Here is an 18,949-nt window from a genome sequence, read left to right on the forward strand (position 1 = left end):
GAACCAAAAACCCCTGTGAAAAAGACATTCATTCTTTTTAAACAGCTTTCGCTCTGTCATGTGTCTGTATTACAGCAAACCCAGGAGTGTGTCCAAGCAGAAAATATGAACCAAGAAAGTGTGCCCGGATACGTTTCGTGCCGTGTGCCGATGACAGTGACTGTTCCAACAATGAGAAATGCTGCAGCAATGGATGTGGACTTCAGTGTATGGCTGCAGATACAGGTATTTTTATATTATATTATATTATATTATATTATATTATATTATATTATATTATATTATATTATATTATATTATATTATATTATAAAATTTATTTCTATTACACATTTAAAAGCAACTTGCACCAAAGTGCTGTAAAATAAAACATTAAGCATATAAAAAGCATAAAAAGAAACCATGGAGCATATAAAATATAAACACATTAAACAAAATACAATAAAAAATAAAAACCTAAAACTAAACTAAACTAATCTAATCTCTGGAAAAGCATGGTAAGTTTGTGGAAAGTGGAAAGATTATCATATTGCATGAGATACAGTTTCTCATATCCGACAATGAAATGTGCTCAACCTTCCATTTTCATTTTGAAATAAATTGCAAATAGAGTGGTATAGAGTGCAATATATTATAATAAACGGAGCAATTCCAAGAGGGTCCTCACACCTCGGTGCTCGGCCCCTAATTATGCCTCAGATGACAATTGGACAGAATTAAACAAGCAAAGTGTTGAGGTTGTGTGACAGCTTACTGGATAACATCAGTAGGTAGGATCATTCACAGCTGTACGGATCCCTTGTTCTCTTGTTCCACTGATGACATCACAGTAGCATTCTAAGCAGAAGCATATAGCTGATGCACCTCAGAGGCTCATAACAGCAGTAGTTGAGAAAGGTTATCAGTGTTGCCTGGGTACTACCAAAGTCCTTTAAGGCAAGTCGTGCCACTCGGCCGCCATCTTGGCAACGCCTCCGGGCAGCTATTTCGGACTAACAAGACCAGGCTCCTATCTAAATGAATGGGCAGAGAGTCAGAACTGCACTTTCACTGGTCACTGGGACATAAAAACTGCATGTATAGAAACAGCAGTAAAATATGATAAAAATCGCAGAAAAAGTTTAATGACTTTGCCCCAAAATAAGGTTTAAAATGCCTTTTTCCCCACAGGTTATACCTTTACTACGCATGCGCAAGGGTTCACGTTCAGGACATCAAACTTCATTAAGAGCTGGTAAGTCCCGCCCCTTCCGTAAAACCCCGCTGGACCTCAAAGTTGAAAAACCGTCAATGCAAGTGAATGGGAGAAAATAATTATTTTCTGATCCCGTTAGAATTGTGCCATGAATTGAACATATGTTGTCTGTGAATTTTTTATATAACTTTTCATGTTACGAGTTTGACAGTACATGGTATGATTCTTCGGCTAGCAGTTGTGGAAAAGGCATAACGAGAAAGACTACATATCGCCTATGTGACGTCATCCCATAAAGTTGACTTACCCGTGGTTATCACCAACCTCAACGATTTTGAAGTGCACCAAAGACACAGCCATGTTTAGCGGGATCCGTGAGCTAGTCCGTGTGCTAGTGGTGTTGACGTTTCAAACGCGTCGAGAGTTGTAGTCCACAAAGTGCTCTCACACAAAATCTAACCGTATCAAACTTCTACCCGCTAAATTGTATCATTCTTTACACAAAAAGTTATATAAAAAATTCACAGACAACATATGTTCACATTCATGGCACAAAACGGGACCAGAAAATAATTATTTTCTCCCATTCACTTGCATTGACGGTTTTTCAACTTTGAGGTCCAGCGGGGTTTTGAGGAAGGGGCGGGACTTACCAGCTCTATCCAGAATGCCGGTGTTGTGCCAAGCACTTAAACAATTATATGTATTTAAATGTCTGAAACCTAAAATAAACATTATGTGGTTAAAACACTGAACAGTTGTGATAGAGCCTATGACAAGCGCTGAGCGCGTCCGTCTTTGGCTCAGCGCCAGCGACAGCGTGAAAGCACAGGTTGAATATGGCAGTTATGTCACGTCACTGTACATTCGCTCCTTAGTGGTCAGCTGCTGACTGTTAAAAGCAGATGATTGGCTTTGCAGCGGGAGGGGCGGGACATGTGCATACAACCGCCATTACTTCTATACTCTTTGGTTGTATTGAGGATTGAGGAAGTGGCATGTCTCTAATTGTCTCTGGTACTACTGATCAAATACCAGTTTGTAGTTAAAGGAGAACTCCGGTCAATTTTAACATTGAGCTAATTTTTTTTGTACATTTGGAGTGCTGTCAATAAAGAAAACAACGACAAAAATCGGTGTTGCCTACACCGTGTTATCCTCTTTTTAAAATTTGCACCCTGTTGACTTCAATGGGGCAATGTTTAAACCTGTTTTAGCCTCTTAACATTCTTGATGTGTCATTACAAGTACACAGGTCATGTGAGTGATTCCTTCAGAGAGTGAACACGAGTGAATCTGACTGCAGTAGATGTGCGATTGCCGAGTTCACGCGCGTGATCATAGGTAACTAAACCTATGCGCGAGAAGTCGACATTCGACTACTTTGCACTTCAACCGAAAACAGGATGTAAACACAGGTCTTTGCGCTGGCTTAAATAACATTATTTTTATCCATTTCTTTCACATCTACTGCAGTCAGATTCACCCGTGTTCACTCTGAAGGAATCACTCACATTTTCTGTGCACTTGTAATGACACATGAAGGATGTTAAGAGGCTAAAAGCAGGTTTAAACATTGCCCCATTGAAGTCAACAGGGTGCAAATTTTAAAAATACTCAACACCAATTGGTGTAGGCAACACCAATTTTTGTCGTTGTTCTCTGTATTGACAGCACTCCAAATTTACAAAAAAATTAGCTCAATGTTAAAATTGACCAGAGTTCTCCTTTAACTGTACGGTTCAGATGGCTCAAGGTGAACCTTTTGACGGTTCAACATCGCTGAAGATGTCATTCAGGCCGACAATTTGATTGAGTTACTTTTTATTGAATTGAGGCCAGAATATGTGATTCAAGCTACAATTGTAGAAGATGATGTCCAGAGGACTCTTCTAGATATACGCATACCAGGCCACGTTTTTATATTGAGTTGGTTCAAAGATCTATAAATGAACAATAAAGTGAATCTGATCTGAATCTGACTCCGTATTCCCTGACACATTGTCCTGAAAACAATCCATTGTTCTCCATGCTGGCCTGGAATGCAGATTACTGCATATATATATATATATATATATATATATATATATATATATATATATATATATATATATAGAGCAGCAGCAGTCAAACACACCAGCGTACGCTCAAACAAGATGCAACTAATCACAGGTATCGCAGCGTTCTGATATACAGCAGCCATATTGCACGGCTACAAGTGTAATATTGGGTGATTGGAGAAAAAGCGTTCCACAGGGCATCGCGATACGACCGAATAGGGCACTTTCACTTTCACGAATATAGGGGCAGGGGCTCAAGCCTCCTCAGCCCCCCACCATGCTCTTGCCACTGAGCAAAAGAACCAAAATCCACGACAACGCTTACCGAGCAAATAAATGTAGAAAACAATAGGATAAAAACAACAAATCAAATTATTTCCATGTTTTTTAGAAATAATAAGTGGAATAATGGACCCGAGGTGTTTGCATTTTAGATCAGAAACATTTGTAGATCAGAAATTGCTAGTAAAGTTAAAAAATAATCAGAAACAGAAGAACAGCAAGCAACAGTAAATTAAAGACTGAAATAGTTCTTTTGTAAAATGAATTCCAATAATATTTACAACTTCCAAAAATATTTTTTACAGTGAAAAATTAATTCATCATTCAGTGATATGGCTTCTCTGTCATGTGTCTTTATAACAGCAAAGCCAGGAGTGTGTCCAAGCACAAGCTATGAAGAAGTGATGTGTATCATGAAGGGTGAAGAGTTGTGTGCCGATGACAGTGAGTGTCCCAGAAAGGAGAAATGCTGCAGCACTCCATGCGGTGGACGTCAGTGTACGGCTCCAGTTACAGGTATTATATTATATTATATTATATTATATTATACTACATGACTGTTGAATGCTTGAATCTGATTGGTTGACTAAGATTCTAAGGTGTGCAATTATTTTCAGGGAAACGCACGGCAAAGGTAGTTTCTGGCAGGTCTTGACCGCATTAGATGTCCATATCACTTTGACAAATGATTTCAGTGATTTCAAAGTTCCTTATAGCAACAACAGCAAAAGAACCAAAAACCCCAGTGAAAAAGACATTCAGCATTCAGTGATTTGGCTTCTCTGTCATGTGTCTGTATTACAGCAAATCCAGGAGTGTGTCCAAGCACAAAATTGAAACCAGGAATGTGTGCCTGGATAAGTTTCGTGTCGTGTGCCGATGACAGTGACTGTTCCAACAATGAGAAATGCTGCAACAATGGATGTGGACTTCAGTGTATGGCTCCAGTTACAGGTAATATATTATATTATATTAAAGCAATATCTCGCTCTAGCAGTGTGATATGGCTGTATAACAGCCTGGCCGTGGCGGAGTGCCGTAGGTAATCACAGCGTTCTGATATACAGCCATATCTCACGGCTAACAGTGTGATGTTGTGTTTGTGTTTGTAAGATAGCCCACAACAATGGAGGGTCTTTAAAACCCATCTTTTGTGCAGAACTATTTCCCTCCTCCACGGATTCAAATCTCCAGTTGACAGTTTGACAGTTTAGCCCAACCCTCCGTTACTAATTGTAAAATGTCACTTTAGAACTAGCAACGAAGGAACGCTGAGTCTATTCATTGAAACTTATTGTTTTTTGTAGAGTAGAATATTATGAGAGATAGATCGTCAAAACGAGTGCATTACCTCCATCTAGCTAATATTCTTCAGGTCAATCTAATAGTAATAATCACAAATCAGTTTGAATGTCCACTGAGGAAAGTGAATCTTTCAAATGACTGATTCATTCAAGAATGAGGCAGTTGTTTATGCATGGGTTATTGAATCTTTGACTCAACAGTTTCGTTCAAAACGATGAATCATTCAGTAATGAAAACACGGTTAAGTGTTCCTGTGATATATTGGTTCTGCTGTGATCTTTGTTTGGAACTATTTTCGCCGCTGAAACAACAAAAACAGTCAATATTTCATCTAAAATGTAAGAGACTTAATTTTAACTGTTTATTGAACTGTTGTATGAAATCAATGTCACATTTTCAATCGTGATGGTATTCAGGAAAACAGCACTCGTCGTGTGAGGTTGCTTAACTGTATCATGTTAAAAATATAAAAACTCTTTAAACTTTTTATCAGCAGCATGTTGTTAACTGAGTCTCTTTGTGAGCTGCGCTCATTTGTTTCCATATTTCTGCTTGATGGGCAGCACGAGCCTCTGCAGCATAACCTTGTTACTGTTTGTTAGTAATACATTTATCATCCACTATTGATAGTAACTTACTATTAATGTAACGTTAATGAAATCAGAATCATTCTCTCGTTTTAGTGACTCCCTAGTTATTTTTTTGTTGACGTTTTAATCAGGCTACTTGTCCGGTCAGGCAAGTAAAATTCTCTTTTGTCCCTTCAAAACTTTTTTTGATGTGTTAATTAGTGTTAATTGATGTGTTAATTAGTGTTAATGTGTTAATGTCGAGCCCTAATGTCGAGGCCTATATTATATTATATTATATTATATTATATTATATTATATTATATTATATTATATTATATTATATTATATTATATTATATTATATTATATTATATTATATTATATTATATTATATTACATTATATTACATTATATTATATTATATTAATCTGATTGGTTGATGAACGTTCTAAGGTGTGTAATTATTTGCAGGGAAACACACGGCTAAAGTAGTTCCAGGCAGATCTTGACCGCATTACCTATATGTCCATATCACTTCACGAAAGGATTTCAGTTATTTCAAAGGTCCTTACAGCAACAACAGCAAAAGAACCAAAAACCCCAGTGAAAAAGACATTCAGTGATTTGGCTTTCGCTCTGTCATGTGTCTGTATTACAGCAAACACAGGAGTGTGTCCAATCAGAAAATATGAACCAAGAAAGTGTGCCTGGATACATTTTGCGCCGTGTGCCGATGACAGTGACTGTGCCAACAATGAGAAATGCTGCAGCAATGGATGTGGACTTCAGTGTATGGCTCCAGTTACAGGTATTTTTATATTATATTATATTAGCTATACTAATACATTACATTACAACATTACATTACATTACATAACACTATGGAGCTGTAGAATGCTTGAATCTGATTGGTCCATATCACTTCGCCAAATGATTTCAGTAATTTCAAAGGTCCTTACAGCAACAACAGCAAAAGAACCAAAACCCACGACGACACTGACCAAGCAAATAAATATAGTAAACAATAGAATAAAAACAACAAATTATTTCCATGTTTTTTGGAAATACTGTAATTATAAGCAGAATAATTGACTCCGGTCCATTGAATTATTAGAAAATAGTGGACACTCAAGGTGTTTCTTGCTTTAGATCAGAAACAGTTTTAGATCAGAAATGGCTAGTGAAGTAGTGAAGAAAACATTTACATTTAGTCATTTAGCAGACGCTTTTGTCCAAAGCGACTTACAAATTAGGACTAAATTAAGCGAGTCATCGTGAAGAGGCAAGAAACAACGCAAGAAGTGCTCAAAATACGAAGTTCAGGCATTGTTCAGAGTAGCATAAGCCCGATAAGCGAGGATTTAAAGGATTTTTTTTTTTTATAAGTTTAAGTACTCATGGAAGAGATGAGTTTTCAGCTGTCTTTTGAAAGTTGCCAGGGATTCTGCATTCCGAATAAGGGTGGGGAGAGCGTTCCACCAGCATGGAGCCGGGAATGAGAATGTTCTGGAAAATGATTTTGTGGCTTTCTGTGATGGAACCACGAGACGTCGCTCGTTGGCAGATCTTAGGCTTCTGGTAGGGATGTAGACTCGTAGGAGTGAGTGAAAGTAGGAGGGAGCAGAGCATGTGATAGATCTGTAAGCAAGCATCAATGCCTTGTACTTGATGCGAGCAGCGAGAGGTAGCCAGTGCAGAGAGATGAACAGAGGAGTGACGTGTGCCCTCTTGGGCTCGTTGAAGACAAGACGAGCTGCAGCGTTCTGGATCATCTGTAGAGGTTTAGTTGCACATAATGGAAGTCCAGCCAGAAGAGCATTGCAGTAGTCAAGCCTAGAAATGACCAGGGCCTGGACGAGAAGTTGTGCTGCATGTTCAGTTAGGAAAGACCTGATCTTCCTGATGTTGTGCAGTGCAAACCTGCATGATCGAGCTGTCTTTGAAATGTGATCTGTGAAGGTTAGCTGGTCATCCAATTACTCCAAGATTTCTGACCGATCTTGATGGGGTGATTGATGATGAATCTAGCTGGATGGTGAAGTCGTGCTGTAGAGACGGATTGGCGGGAGGACGAGAAGCTCAGTCTTTGCCAGGTTGAGCTGCAGGTGATGTTACTTCATCCATGCCGAGATGTCCGCCAGACAGCTTGAGATCCGTGCAGCTACTGTGGGATCATCTGGTTGAAATGAGAAGAAGAGCTGTGTGTCATCAGCATAGCAGTGGTAGGAGAAACCATGTGCCTGTATGATGTGTCCCAGTGATGTGGTGTAGATTGAGAAGAGCAAGGGTCCAAGAACTGAACCCTGAGGAACCCCTGTGGTCAGTTGATGTGCTTTGGATACTTCGCCTCTACAAGCGACCCTGAAGGACCTACCTGTGAGATAGGACTCGAACTAATGGAGGGAAGTTCCTGTGATGCCCAATGATGAGAGGGTGGACATAAGGATCTGAAAAGACTGAAAATCTGGTTCTGAAAAGACTGAAATAGGTCTTTGTTGAAAAACGTATTCCAATAATATGTACAGTACATCTTCCAGAAATCTTTTTTTTTTTACAGTGAAAATTGCATTCAGCATTCAATGATTTGGCTCCTCTGTCATGTGTCTGTATAACAGTAAAGCCAGGAGTGTGTCCAAACACAAAATATGAAGCCGGAAAGTGTGCCCGGATACGTTTCATGTCCTGTGACGATGACAGTGACTGTGCCAACAATGAGAAATGCTGCAGCAATGGATGTGGACTTCAGTGTATGGCTCCAGTTACAGGTATTATATTATATTATATTATATTATATTATATTATATTATATTATATTATATTATATTATATTATATTATATTATATTATATTATATTATATTATATTATATTATATTATTATTTTATGTCTGTTGAATGCTTTAATCTGATTGGTTGACAAAGATTCTAAGGCGTGCAATTATTTTCAGGGAAACACACGGCTAAAGTAGTTCCAGGCAGGTCTTGACCGCATTAGATGTCCATATCACTTTGACAAATTATTTCATTTATTTCAAAGTCCCTTATAGCAACAACAGCAAAAGAACCAAAAAGCTCAGTGAAAAAGACATTCAGCATTCAGTGATTTGGCTTCTCTGTCATGTGTCTGTATAACAGACAATCCAGGAGTGTGTCCAAGCACAAAATATAAACCAGGAATGTGTGCCTGGATAAGTTTCGTGTCGTGTGCCGATGACAGTGACTGTGCCACCAATGAGAAATGCTGCAACAATGGATGTGGACTTCAGTGTATGGCTCCAGTTACAGGTATTATATTATATTATATTAAAGCAATATCTCGCTCTAGCAGTGTGATATGACTGTATAACAGCCTGGCCGTGGCGGAGTGCCGTAGGTAATCACAGCGTTCTGATATACAGCCATATCTCACGGCTAACAGTGTGATGTTGTGTTTGTAAGATAACCCACAACAATGGAGGGTCTTTAAAACCCATCTTTTGTGCAGAACTATTTCCCTCCTCCACGGATTCAAATCTCTAGTTGACAGTTTGACAGTTTAGCCCAACCCTCCGTTACTAATTGTAAAACGTCACTTTAGAACTAGCAACGAAGGAACGCTGAGTCTATTCATTGAAGCTTATTGTTTTATGTAGAGTAGAATATTATGAGAGATAGATCGTCAAAACGAGTGCATTACCTCCATCTATAGCTAATATTCTTCTTATATACCAAAAATGAATTATACCTCATGTTTAAACACTATCTACATAAGAGCCAGCGACAAATTCCAGAAGGACTGGCCAAGATAAAGCTGTTCTCTGCGGGTTCATGAGCGCTGAATGGCCGCTGACGGTCTGGAACTCAATCTCTAAAAAACATTTAAACAAATGGTCAAATATGCACTATGTTTATATATAAGTCACATATTTCAGGTCTAAATGACTACAATCTCACCTAAAAAAACATTATATTATATTAATCTGATTGGTGTGCAATTATTTTCAGGGAAACGGACGGCTAAAGTAGTTCCAGACAAGTCTTGACCTCATTAAAAACAGAAAGAACAGCAAGTAACACATTGAAGAAAACATGACATTTTAAAGTAGAAAGACTAAAATAGTTCTTTCCTGTAAAAAATATTCCAATAAAATATACAACTTCGAAAATTTTTTTTTTACATTATACTACAGGTCTGTTGAATGCTTGAATCTGATTGGTTGACGAAGATTCTAAGGTCTGGAATTATTTTCAGGGAAACGCACAGCAAAGGTAGTCTATATTTTAGGTAGTCTCGCACTGCAATCTATATTTTATGGAATAGATTGTGTAAAAGTGGAAAAATTCTTATAAAAATGACAAATGCAGTAAAAACAGTAATATTGTGAAATATTGTTAAAAATTGAAAAAAATCTTTTTTTTTATTTGAGCATTTTGCAAAATGTATTCCTGTGATCAAAGCTAAATTTTCAGCATCATTATTCCAGTCTTCAGTGTCACATGATCCTTCAGAAATTATTCAAATATGCTGATTCAATGCTTAAGAAACATGTCTGATTATTATCAATGTTGAAAACACAAACAGTTTCCACAAAAATATGAATACACACATTTTTCAGCATTCCAAATAAAAATATTTCTGATTTCTGAAGGATCATGTGACACTGAAGACTGGAGTAATGATGCTGAAAATTCAGCTTTGATCACTGGAATAAATTATACTTTACAATGTTCACAAAGAAAACAGATATTTTACATTGTAATATTTCACAATATTTTTACAGGGTCCCCGCGGATTCTTAAAAAGTCTTAAAAGGTCTTAAATTATTATTTTTTTAATCTAAGGCCATAAAAAATCTCAAAAAATATATATTTTTAAAAATGTCTTATTTTTACTTATGAAAGGTCTTAAATTTTAGATGACACTTTGACTTAGACTTATCTAAATGGTTTCGAAATTAAAACTATCTAATTAGCATAGGCCTACGTATTATTTTTTTAATTCTATCTTGGTGGATTTGCTTGTTCACGTGACAATTCGCATCACTTACGGCAGCATATTAGCCTACGTCTGTCTCCTGCACGCGAGAGGAGAGAAGAAAACGAGTAAATGTCAGTTCAGTTGTAAGTTCTTCATTCTTTATGTGCTTAGGAGTGTGCGATATTGTCTGTGAACTATGATGATATTGTAATCATTGTTTTAACTCTCTACGAGGCACTGCGAGTGCGAGCTGACATCGCGTTTGTCTCTCATGCTTGCTGTCACTGCGTGATGTGTCAGTTAATAGATGTCCCCAAATGAGTTTTTGTCTTATATTTATATCATATTATGTTGTTATATTAGAATATCACATGAGCAAGAGTGCCGTTTTCTTTTGCACAATTGCAAATGTGCTATTTATTTAATACAACAGTTAAATTAACAGTAAAGTTAACATTGTGAGTCAATTTTCGCTTTATATTGCCGACGAGAATTTCATAATGAGGCTGTGGTCCAACAGACAGCGATGAATTTTTTTTTTTTTTTTTTTACTGTAATCCGCATTTTGAACGAATCATTTTAAAGGGGGGGGGTTAAATGCTCATTTTCACTCAATCTCCTGTTAATCTTGAGTACCTATAGAGTAGTATTGCACCCTTCATATCTCCAAAAAGTCTTTAGTTTTATTATATTATATTAAGAAAGATTGGATGTACCGAGTCTTTCCGGAAAAAAACGAGCGGCTGGAGGCGGGCCGTGTGGGCGAAGCTAAAGCTGTGCTAACGCGCCGAGCTAGTAACAACACACAGAGACAATAGATTAGAAGCAGTTTTACTCACCGGACCTTTATCATTGTGACTGCTCGATCCTTAAGCATTAGACGATCTGCAAATCCATCGATCTGGGCTTTGTTTATAAAACAATCATCGTCGAAATGCAGGGAACAACAGTCTTACACAACTCCGTTTATGCTCAGGAAAAACAAACTCCATCCACGGGTCCCTTAACGCCGGGTACTTTGGGAATCTGTGCAGGGTTGTCTTGCCCTGGCAACCAAAAACACACTTCTTTGGTGACATTGGCTTCCCAAAAGCCGGGCAGGGCGCTTTGATGGCGAACTGCTTTCGCTCTCTTGCTCTGGTCTACGGTTGCGCGCGCGCCCGCGATCTTACCGGAGAAGTGCCCTTAGGACCCATATAAGGAAATTCCACTCTATCTTACGTAAGACAGAGCCATACTCGAAAAAAACTTTCCGAAACTTGTGACAAACCGGAAGGACAATTTTTGGCACAGAAATACTCCTTCAAACGTGCAATTAAATTTATGAAACTTTGTCCATGTTTAGCATGGGAATCCAACTCTTTAACAGTGTAAAAAACTCAGTATGCATGAAATAGCATTTCACCCCCCCTTTAACGATTCAATGAACAATCACTTGTTTTTCTGAACGAATCAGCGTTGAATAACAAATCGGTTGAATAACGTTAAATGACTCCAACAACTCGCTTATTAAGACTGTGACTTGCCGCCACCTAATGGTTTTAGTTTCATATTTAAAGTATCCTTTAATTAAAACGTTAAAATGATAAATCATTTAATATTTAAATATCGAATATCTTTATTTATGCAATTGTAAACGAATTGACAATATAGTAGGCTAATGCTAGTTTTGATGCCGCTTCTGTGTCACCTCTGCATTGCAAGGATGGATTTTACTCTTGTGCATCCTTGAGGACATTTTTGGCTTTTTCAGTTTTTTTTTTTTTTGATCACTTTGCCTTTGTTAATGCTAACTGCATAAAATTTGGCATGGGTGTGTATTTTTATTGGAATTTTACTATTTCATCATCATTTTCTTTAAAAAATCTATTTTGCACTAGTTACACAAAATACTTCCTCTCAGCGCCTCAAGGACAAAAATGTCCCCATTGAAACCCATTAATTAAAACTGCATTTTTTAATCCCTGTGCCGTTTAACTATAAAATGATGCAATCTTTTTTAATAGGCTTTCATTCTGTTGGCAAGGCTTCAAAATTGACATTTTAAAAAAAAATTATCAAATGGTGCCATTTTTTCAGGTTAGGCCTATAAAGCAAATACTCGCTTTATTCCTGTTTTCTGCTTCGCCATATTATAGAGCCAATTGGATAAATTATGCAAAGATAATTCCATATAAAAAGTGTGTTTGTGTGCTTGTAATATTTGAGAGAGAAAAACTCGACTGCAAATCGAAAATTCAATCACTGTGTTCACCAGTGGAGTTTTGCTGGCATCCAATGGGGAAAGTCTGGTACTGCGCCCAAACAAAATCTTACTGAAAGCTAATTTTTTTAGATATCATCCTCAAATTCGGAACACAACCTGTTTAGATTTATGGCTTTGAATGTATATCAGTTTTAGAGTTCTAAATGTTTCATAAAATATATATTTTAGATAAAATATTTATTATAATGTTCATAAATATTTTTCATAAACTTAAATTTCTATAACATTTTTTTGGTTGCACTTTTTTTTTTAAATGTTTCACTTCAACAACAAGATAAAAAGTGTGATATGATGATAGTTTCATCAAGTGAAACGCTGGTGAAGGGACTCTCAGAGCAAGTCTGGAGATGAAGTTCATGTGTTCGTGTCCTGATATAGTGAGACAGCAGTTTTAAACGCTAAAAAACACCATGAGCGTCTCGCGTGCTTGAGCATGTGTACAGATGAAACCGCTCATTCACACAGAGACGCTCAGAACATGCAGAGTTCATATTTAAATAGCAGTCTTTCTGCTCTTAAATATTCACAGATGCTAGTGCAGATTGCAATTTGATAAAGTGTACAGTCCTACTTTTGATTTGTTAATCCAAAATTGGCTAAATTCTGTGACATTCCGCGTTATACTGCAAATTCCATTTTTATAACTGGATTCCGCGACTCCGTCCGCGTTTTCCGCATTGCGGAAATCATAGGGCCCTACATTTATTTTGAGGACTCCCTGGCTGAGGGGCGCGGACCCCACTTTGAGAACCCCTGCGATAAAGGATCCAGTCTCTTTAAACCCCTCCTTTCCGAGAGCCTGCTCTGCTCTGATTGGTAAGATAGCTCAGAGTCTGTTGTGATTGGTCCACCAAACGAAACGCACCATATCTGAATTTCGGTTCCGGATCATCCTTCGCACTTGATACACAGTGAGATAAACAGTAATGATGGTGTCTTTTTTATTCGAGACCAGAGTCCTCATCCTTTGAAAGTTCATGCAAATTGGATTTGCTTTGGTAGCGCAGAAAACAGTGTCTTCTCGACAACACAAACTCTTTCAGTCTCAGCTACAACTACACTGTTTGAGGGTCAAGGTAGATGCTGTTCACGGGCAGCTAATGAAGACTATAGGCTGGCATTATGCAAATTTCTTACAAACCTACGTAGGTTCTAGCAGGAAGTAAGACTGGTATTACTAAAGTCTCATTTCAGGCAGTTCAGAATCGTTTCTTTTGGAGACAGAAACTTTGCAGACCTTTTACATTCTCAAACAGCTATATTACACATTACATGAAAGGTAATGTCTGAAAAAGCATAACAGTGTACGAAAACTTTGAGACAGGAAAAGTCATGTAAAAATGACTTTTATTTGGACAATCTTGTATGTCATTGGCCCAAATATAAAATGCTGTTTTGAATGTTTGTATATATATATATATGTGTATGTGTTTTAAAATTGCTAAAAAATGATTGAAATGGTTCACAGTTGTGTCTTGTGTACTTACCACATACTTGGAATTTGTATCATGGACAACACTGGCATCTGTCACCTCAAAAATGAGTTTTTCAGGAATGCAACGAGTTCTTGAGCTCTTGTAGTTTTCTTGTAGTTGTCTGGTGATCATATTTGAGGTTTTGGGGGAAGGACCTATTGGGCTGGTCTCTATAAAGCAAAGACAAAATTAACTACAAATGTGAAGTATCGAGTGAACTAAAAGTGAACCAAAAAGAAGAAGTGAAATTTGCCAACAAAGAGATTAGTGTAAGTTCACAAACACCATGTACATATGCTTAAGCTAGAAGGAAGAGCTCATTCCAAATGCTGTTTCTAAAAGAATGGGTTTTTTTTTCCATGCAAACTCTTTTTCCATTCAATAGCAGTTCATAGTAATGACAGCTTTCAAGCTCCAAAAATAATACACCATCAAAGCGGTTCATTCAACTTCTGTGCTACAATACAAGTCTTTCAATTGTAAGCTGCTGTGGAAAAAAGCGTCAGCTAAATCAACAAATAGATGTAAAAAATGTAACTGTAAATCTTCTGAAGCCATGCGATAGCTTTGTGAACAGAAACTTGTTCATCACTAATGAGGTTCCATATCACTGAGGATCTGAAATCTCATTCATATGTAGATTAAAATATAATCATTGTCACCAAAAGTTACTTCCATGTGTCGATGTTCCATGTTCCATGTTTAACATGTTCCATGTTACTTCCATAAGCCATAGGTCAATTAGCATACATGCGCAGGGAAAAATAAATGTAGAAATGTGGAAATACATAAATAAATAAATGTAGAAATGTGGAAATACAGAAATAAATAAATGTAGGAATAAATAAATGTAGAAATAAATACATATATAAATATATAAATAAATATATAAATACATAAATATATAAATAAATGTATAAATACATAAATAAATACATATAGAAATGCATAAATAAATAAATACATGTAAAAATACAGAAATAGCCATTTATATTACCAAAATGTATTTATTTTCACTATTATTTCTGCGTTTATTTATTTATTTCTACTTTTATTTATTTATTTATTTATTTATTTATTTATTTTTCGTTCTGTCATTTTTAGTCCTTCATATAACTGTGCGTTCACACCGGACGCGAATAGCGCGTCAAATTCAAAAAGGGATCATATGTCTGCCGCGTCTAGTGATACGCTTGACCACTTTGTATCAATTCGCGCGTAAAGAGCGAAATTGACGCGCGTAAAAACAAATGTTTGAAGTGGTGTGAACGCATCATTAAAGGCTATGCGTGTGATGTGATAATGATACCATACTTGCCTTTGCCCTTTTCTCTTCAGAGAACCTGTTGCTATCCACCGAACCAATGTTGTGGTTAACGGCACTGAACTTGAATGTCACGGCCGAACACCACTAGGCTTTTTTAGTAATCACACAATAACTTGACAATTTAATTAAAATGTTATATCAATATAGGCCTACATATTCTTTTTACTTTTTTTTAATGTGAATTTCCTGGTAAAATGAAGGTAAAAAAAAAAAAAAATTATATTTTATTTTGCCTTTCCACGGACCACCTGCAGTACCCTCACGGACCACGTCTATCGCGTCCTATTCGCTTTGGACGCGCGAATGGATTCAAAATGTTTGAGCGTAGAACTAGACGCGATAGACGTGAATTTGACGCTCTATTCGCGTTTGGTGTGAACGCAGCATAATGAACAGGCTGCGATGTCAAGATTGCAATGCTGGAATGTGTGTGTCAGAGAGAGAGAGAGGCACGGGCGCGATCGAACAGTGGAAACATAAAAACATCATTCGTCATTATAACATCAACGTCAATTTGTTCATACAGGACATCATTAAAACTGCAAAGTGTTTAGCCTACTTATATTTGTGTAAAACATTGTGCTTTTGTCAAACTGTAAACTCTTGTCAAACTGTAACCTACAACTGTCACCCAACCAAAATCACACACACACACTGTGTACATTTTTTAGCGCAATTTTCCACCGGACAAAATTGCGATTGTTAACTCATGATTTCTGTTCTGTCTGTGCGCACCAATCTTGCACTTCTATCTACTCCTCAACCAGACCACCTAGAGACTTCGGGTTTTCGGCATTATGTTAAGGAAGGTCTAATCTCGGGAACGCACAAAAAAAAAAAAAACACTCACTGAGTTTTTATTACTTGTTTTAATAAAATTATCAAAAAGCAAAAATTATCTCATCTTTTGGAAATTCATCATATTGCATTGGATTTCATTTCTTGTCCTAAAACAGAGCATTAATCTTTTTATTTTTAAGTTACACATTCTACATTGATTAAAAAATAAAATCAAATGTGTTTTTAATGGTAGTTTTATTTTATACAGAAATAAATTATTTATAATTCAGATGAGAAGTTAAAGTTAATAAAAATTTAAAAGAAACAAATATAGTGATCTGAAATATAGCAAATTAATTTTAAATTCATTCAGGTTACCAAACATATCTCAAGGCCTTTTGAATAAAGGGTGGCAGTCTTTCATTATCATCAGTTGTTGTGGATATACTGGAGAAGTATTTGTTCTCCATTTTATGTGGCTAATTGAGGAAAGTGCTTCCATATATTTTATTATTAGTAGTATTAGTTCAAGAATAAAATAAAGATATCGGATTGATATCGGTATCGGCAAATAGCCAAAGCTGTGGCATCGGTATCGTATCAGAAGTGAAAAAGTGGTATTGGGACATCCCTAACTCTTTCATTAGAAAAAATAACCGTGAACGTATTTACAGTATAAGCCTTGCCAGTGACATAGGAATTTTTTTTTAAATAATCGTTCAATAATCGTAATCGAGGTAACTTGTTTGATTAATTGCGATTATGATTTTAGCCAAAATCGTCCAGCCCTATTCAGCATTCACTGATATGGATTCTCTGTCATGTGTCTGTATAACAGCAAACCCAGGAGTGTGTCCAAGCACAAAATATGAAGCAGCAAAATGTGGCCTGATACGTTTTGTGCCGTGTGCCGATGACAGTGACTGTGCCAACAATGAGAAATGCTGCAGCATTGGATGTGGACTTCAGTGTATGGCTCCAGTTAAAGGTATTTATTATATTATATTATATTATAATATATTATATTACTGTATATTAGATTAGATTAGATTAGATTATTCTGATTTGTTGACAAACGTTCTAAGGTGTGTAATTATTCTCAGGGAAACGCACGGCTAAAGTAGTTCCAGGCAGGTTTTGACCGCATTAGATGTCCATATCACTTCGCCAAATGATTTCAGTTATTACAAAGGTCCTTACAGCAATAAAAGCAAAAGAACCAAAAACCCCTGTGAAAAAGACATTCAATGATATGGCTTCTCTGTCATGTGTCTGTATTAGGGGTGGGCAATATAGCCTTAAAATGATATCACAATATTTCAAGAATATTTGCAATAATGATATTTATGACGATATAGAAAAAGAATCTAGACAATTTTTTTTATTACATTTACACAATTTTTTTTATTACACGAGTTTACACAACATAAGGAAGCTTGATTTCAATCTTTGAATTAAATTGAAAAAAGTAGCAAAAAATATATACAAAATAATAAAAAATACAAATAAAGAGAAAAGTTTTTGGCTAGGTCTAACACTAGTATTCAGATATACTACAGAAACTGAACAAGGTAATCAAATGTAAAATAACACTAGTCCTGAGTCCTGACTAAATTAAATACATAGGCTATTAATTCTGATTCCTTACAATTAAAGCTATCTTTTGTTGTTTTGTCGACAACATTAATGACAGACACATATGGCTGCTGTCACTTTAAGAGCTAGTGCCCGAATCCATTACTGTTTTCATGATACTTTCTGTCACACTGTCATGCGCGTTTTATGCTTATTTCAGACATAACCAACTGTTTACGAATATACTAACCATGACCGGAATTTTTACACAATTTTGCGTGTTTTCCCCCCCGGTTAAATCAATATAATCCGCGAAAAAGAACTTTTGTTACTCGCGAGCTGTTTTTGAGACGGCTTTACTGTATGGGCTATGCACGCAGAGTAAACATCTCTCAGAGAGCGCGTGCGAGTACTGAATAGTTAAAATAGCAAATGTTTAAACTGATAAGACTTAAAAAGAAGTGAAAATGATAAACTTTAGTTAGGGCCCGAGCACCGATGGTGTGAGGACCCTCTTGGAATTGCTCTGTTTATTATTAGGGCCCGAGCACCGATGGTGTGAGGACCCTCTTGGAATTGCTCTGTTTATTAGGGCCCGAGCACCGATGGTGTGAGGACCCTCTTGGAATTGCTCTGTTTATTATTATTATTATTATTATTATTATTATTCTTCTTCTCCGCATTGAATTGCATTTTTGAGGGCCTAAACATGCGCGAAAACTCACGAAACTTTGCACACGCGTCAGAACTGGCGAAAATTTACATCTGATATAGGTTTCAGAATTGGACGGGGCAAAACGGCTCGATAGCGCCACCTATAAAAGTTCAACGGAGTGCGCCTCCCGCAACGTTCCACGTACGTGCACGAAATTCGGTACATACATGTAATGACCTAATACCTACAAAAAAGTCTCTTGGAGCATAGCCCTAAACCCAACAGGAAGTCAGCCATTTTGAACTTCCTCCCAGATTTTTGTGCAGTTTTTGACATTTTCAGGCCTCATACTTTAACGAACTCCTCCTACAGTTTTAATCTGATCATCTTCAAATTTGGTGAGTGTAATCTTAAGGCCTTTGCGACGTTAAATTGCGAAGATCTTGAGTTTTCGTCGAAGGGCGGGTCCTCGGCGGCCTGACAAATTTTGATGTTTCGCCATG

General features: G+C 36.8%; 1 protein-coding gene across 5 annotated transcripts in view; it reads left to right on the forward strand.

The window, feature by feature from the left end:
- LOC308702870 (uncharacterized protein) overlaps positions 1-18,949 on the forward strand; it is a 71,830-nt gene that overhangs the window by 38,242 nt on the left and 14,639 nt on the right. For 4 of the 5 annotated variants that reach the window (XM_081386005.1, XM_081386006.1, XM_081386008.1 and 1 more), the window contains 7 exons: positions 76-225; positions 3,900-4,052; positions 4,341-4,490; positions 6,071-6,220; positions 8,028-8,177; positions 8,547-8,696; positions 17,055-17,204. In XM_081386005.1, the coding sequence (XP_081242131.1) occupies positions 76-225; positions 3,900-4,052; positions 4,341-4,490; positions 6,071-6,220; positions 8,028-8,177; positions 8,547-8,696; positions 17,055-17,204 (1,053 nt within the window). The remainder of the gene's footprint in view (positions 1-75; positions 226-3,899; positions 4,053-4,340; positions 4,491-6,070; positions 6,221-8,027; positions 8,178-8,546; positions 8,697-17,054; positions 17,205-18,949) is intronic. The other variant, XM_081386007.1, reaches the window with a different exon arrangement.

The sequence above is a fragment of the Scardinius erythrophthalmus genome (assembly GCF_964197995.2).
Source record: "Scardinius erythrophthalmus genome assembly, chromosome: 15".
Classification (NCBI taxonomy): domain Eukaryota; kingdom Metazoa; phylum Chordata; class Actinopteri; order Cypriniformes; family Leuciscidae; genus Scardinius; species Scardinius erythrophthalmus.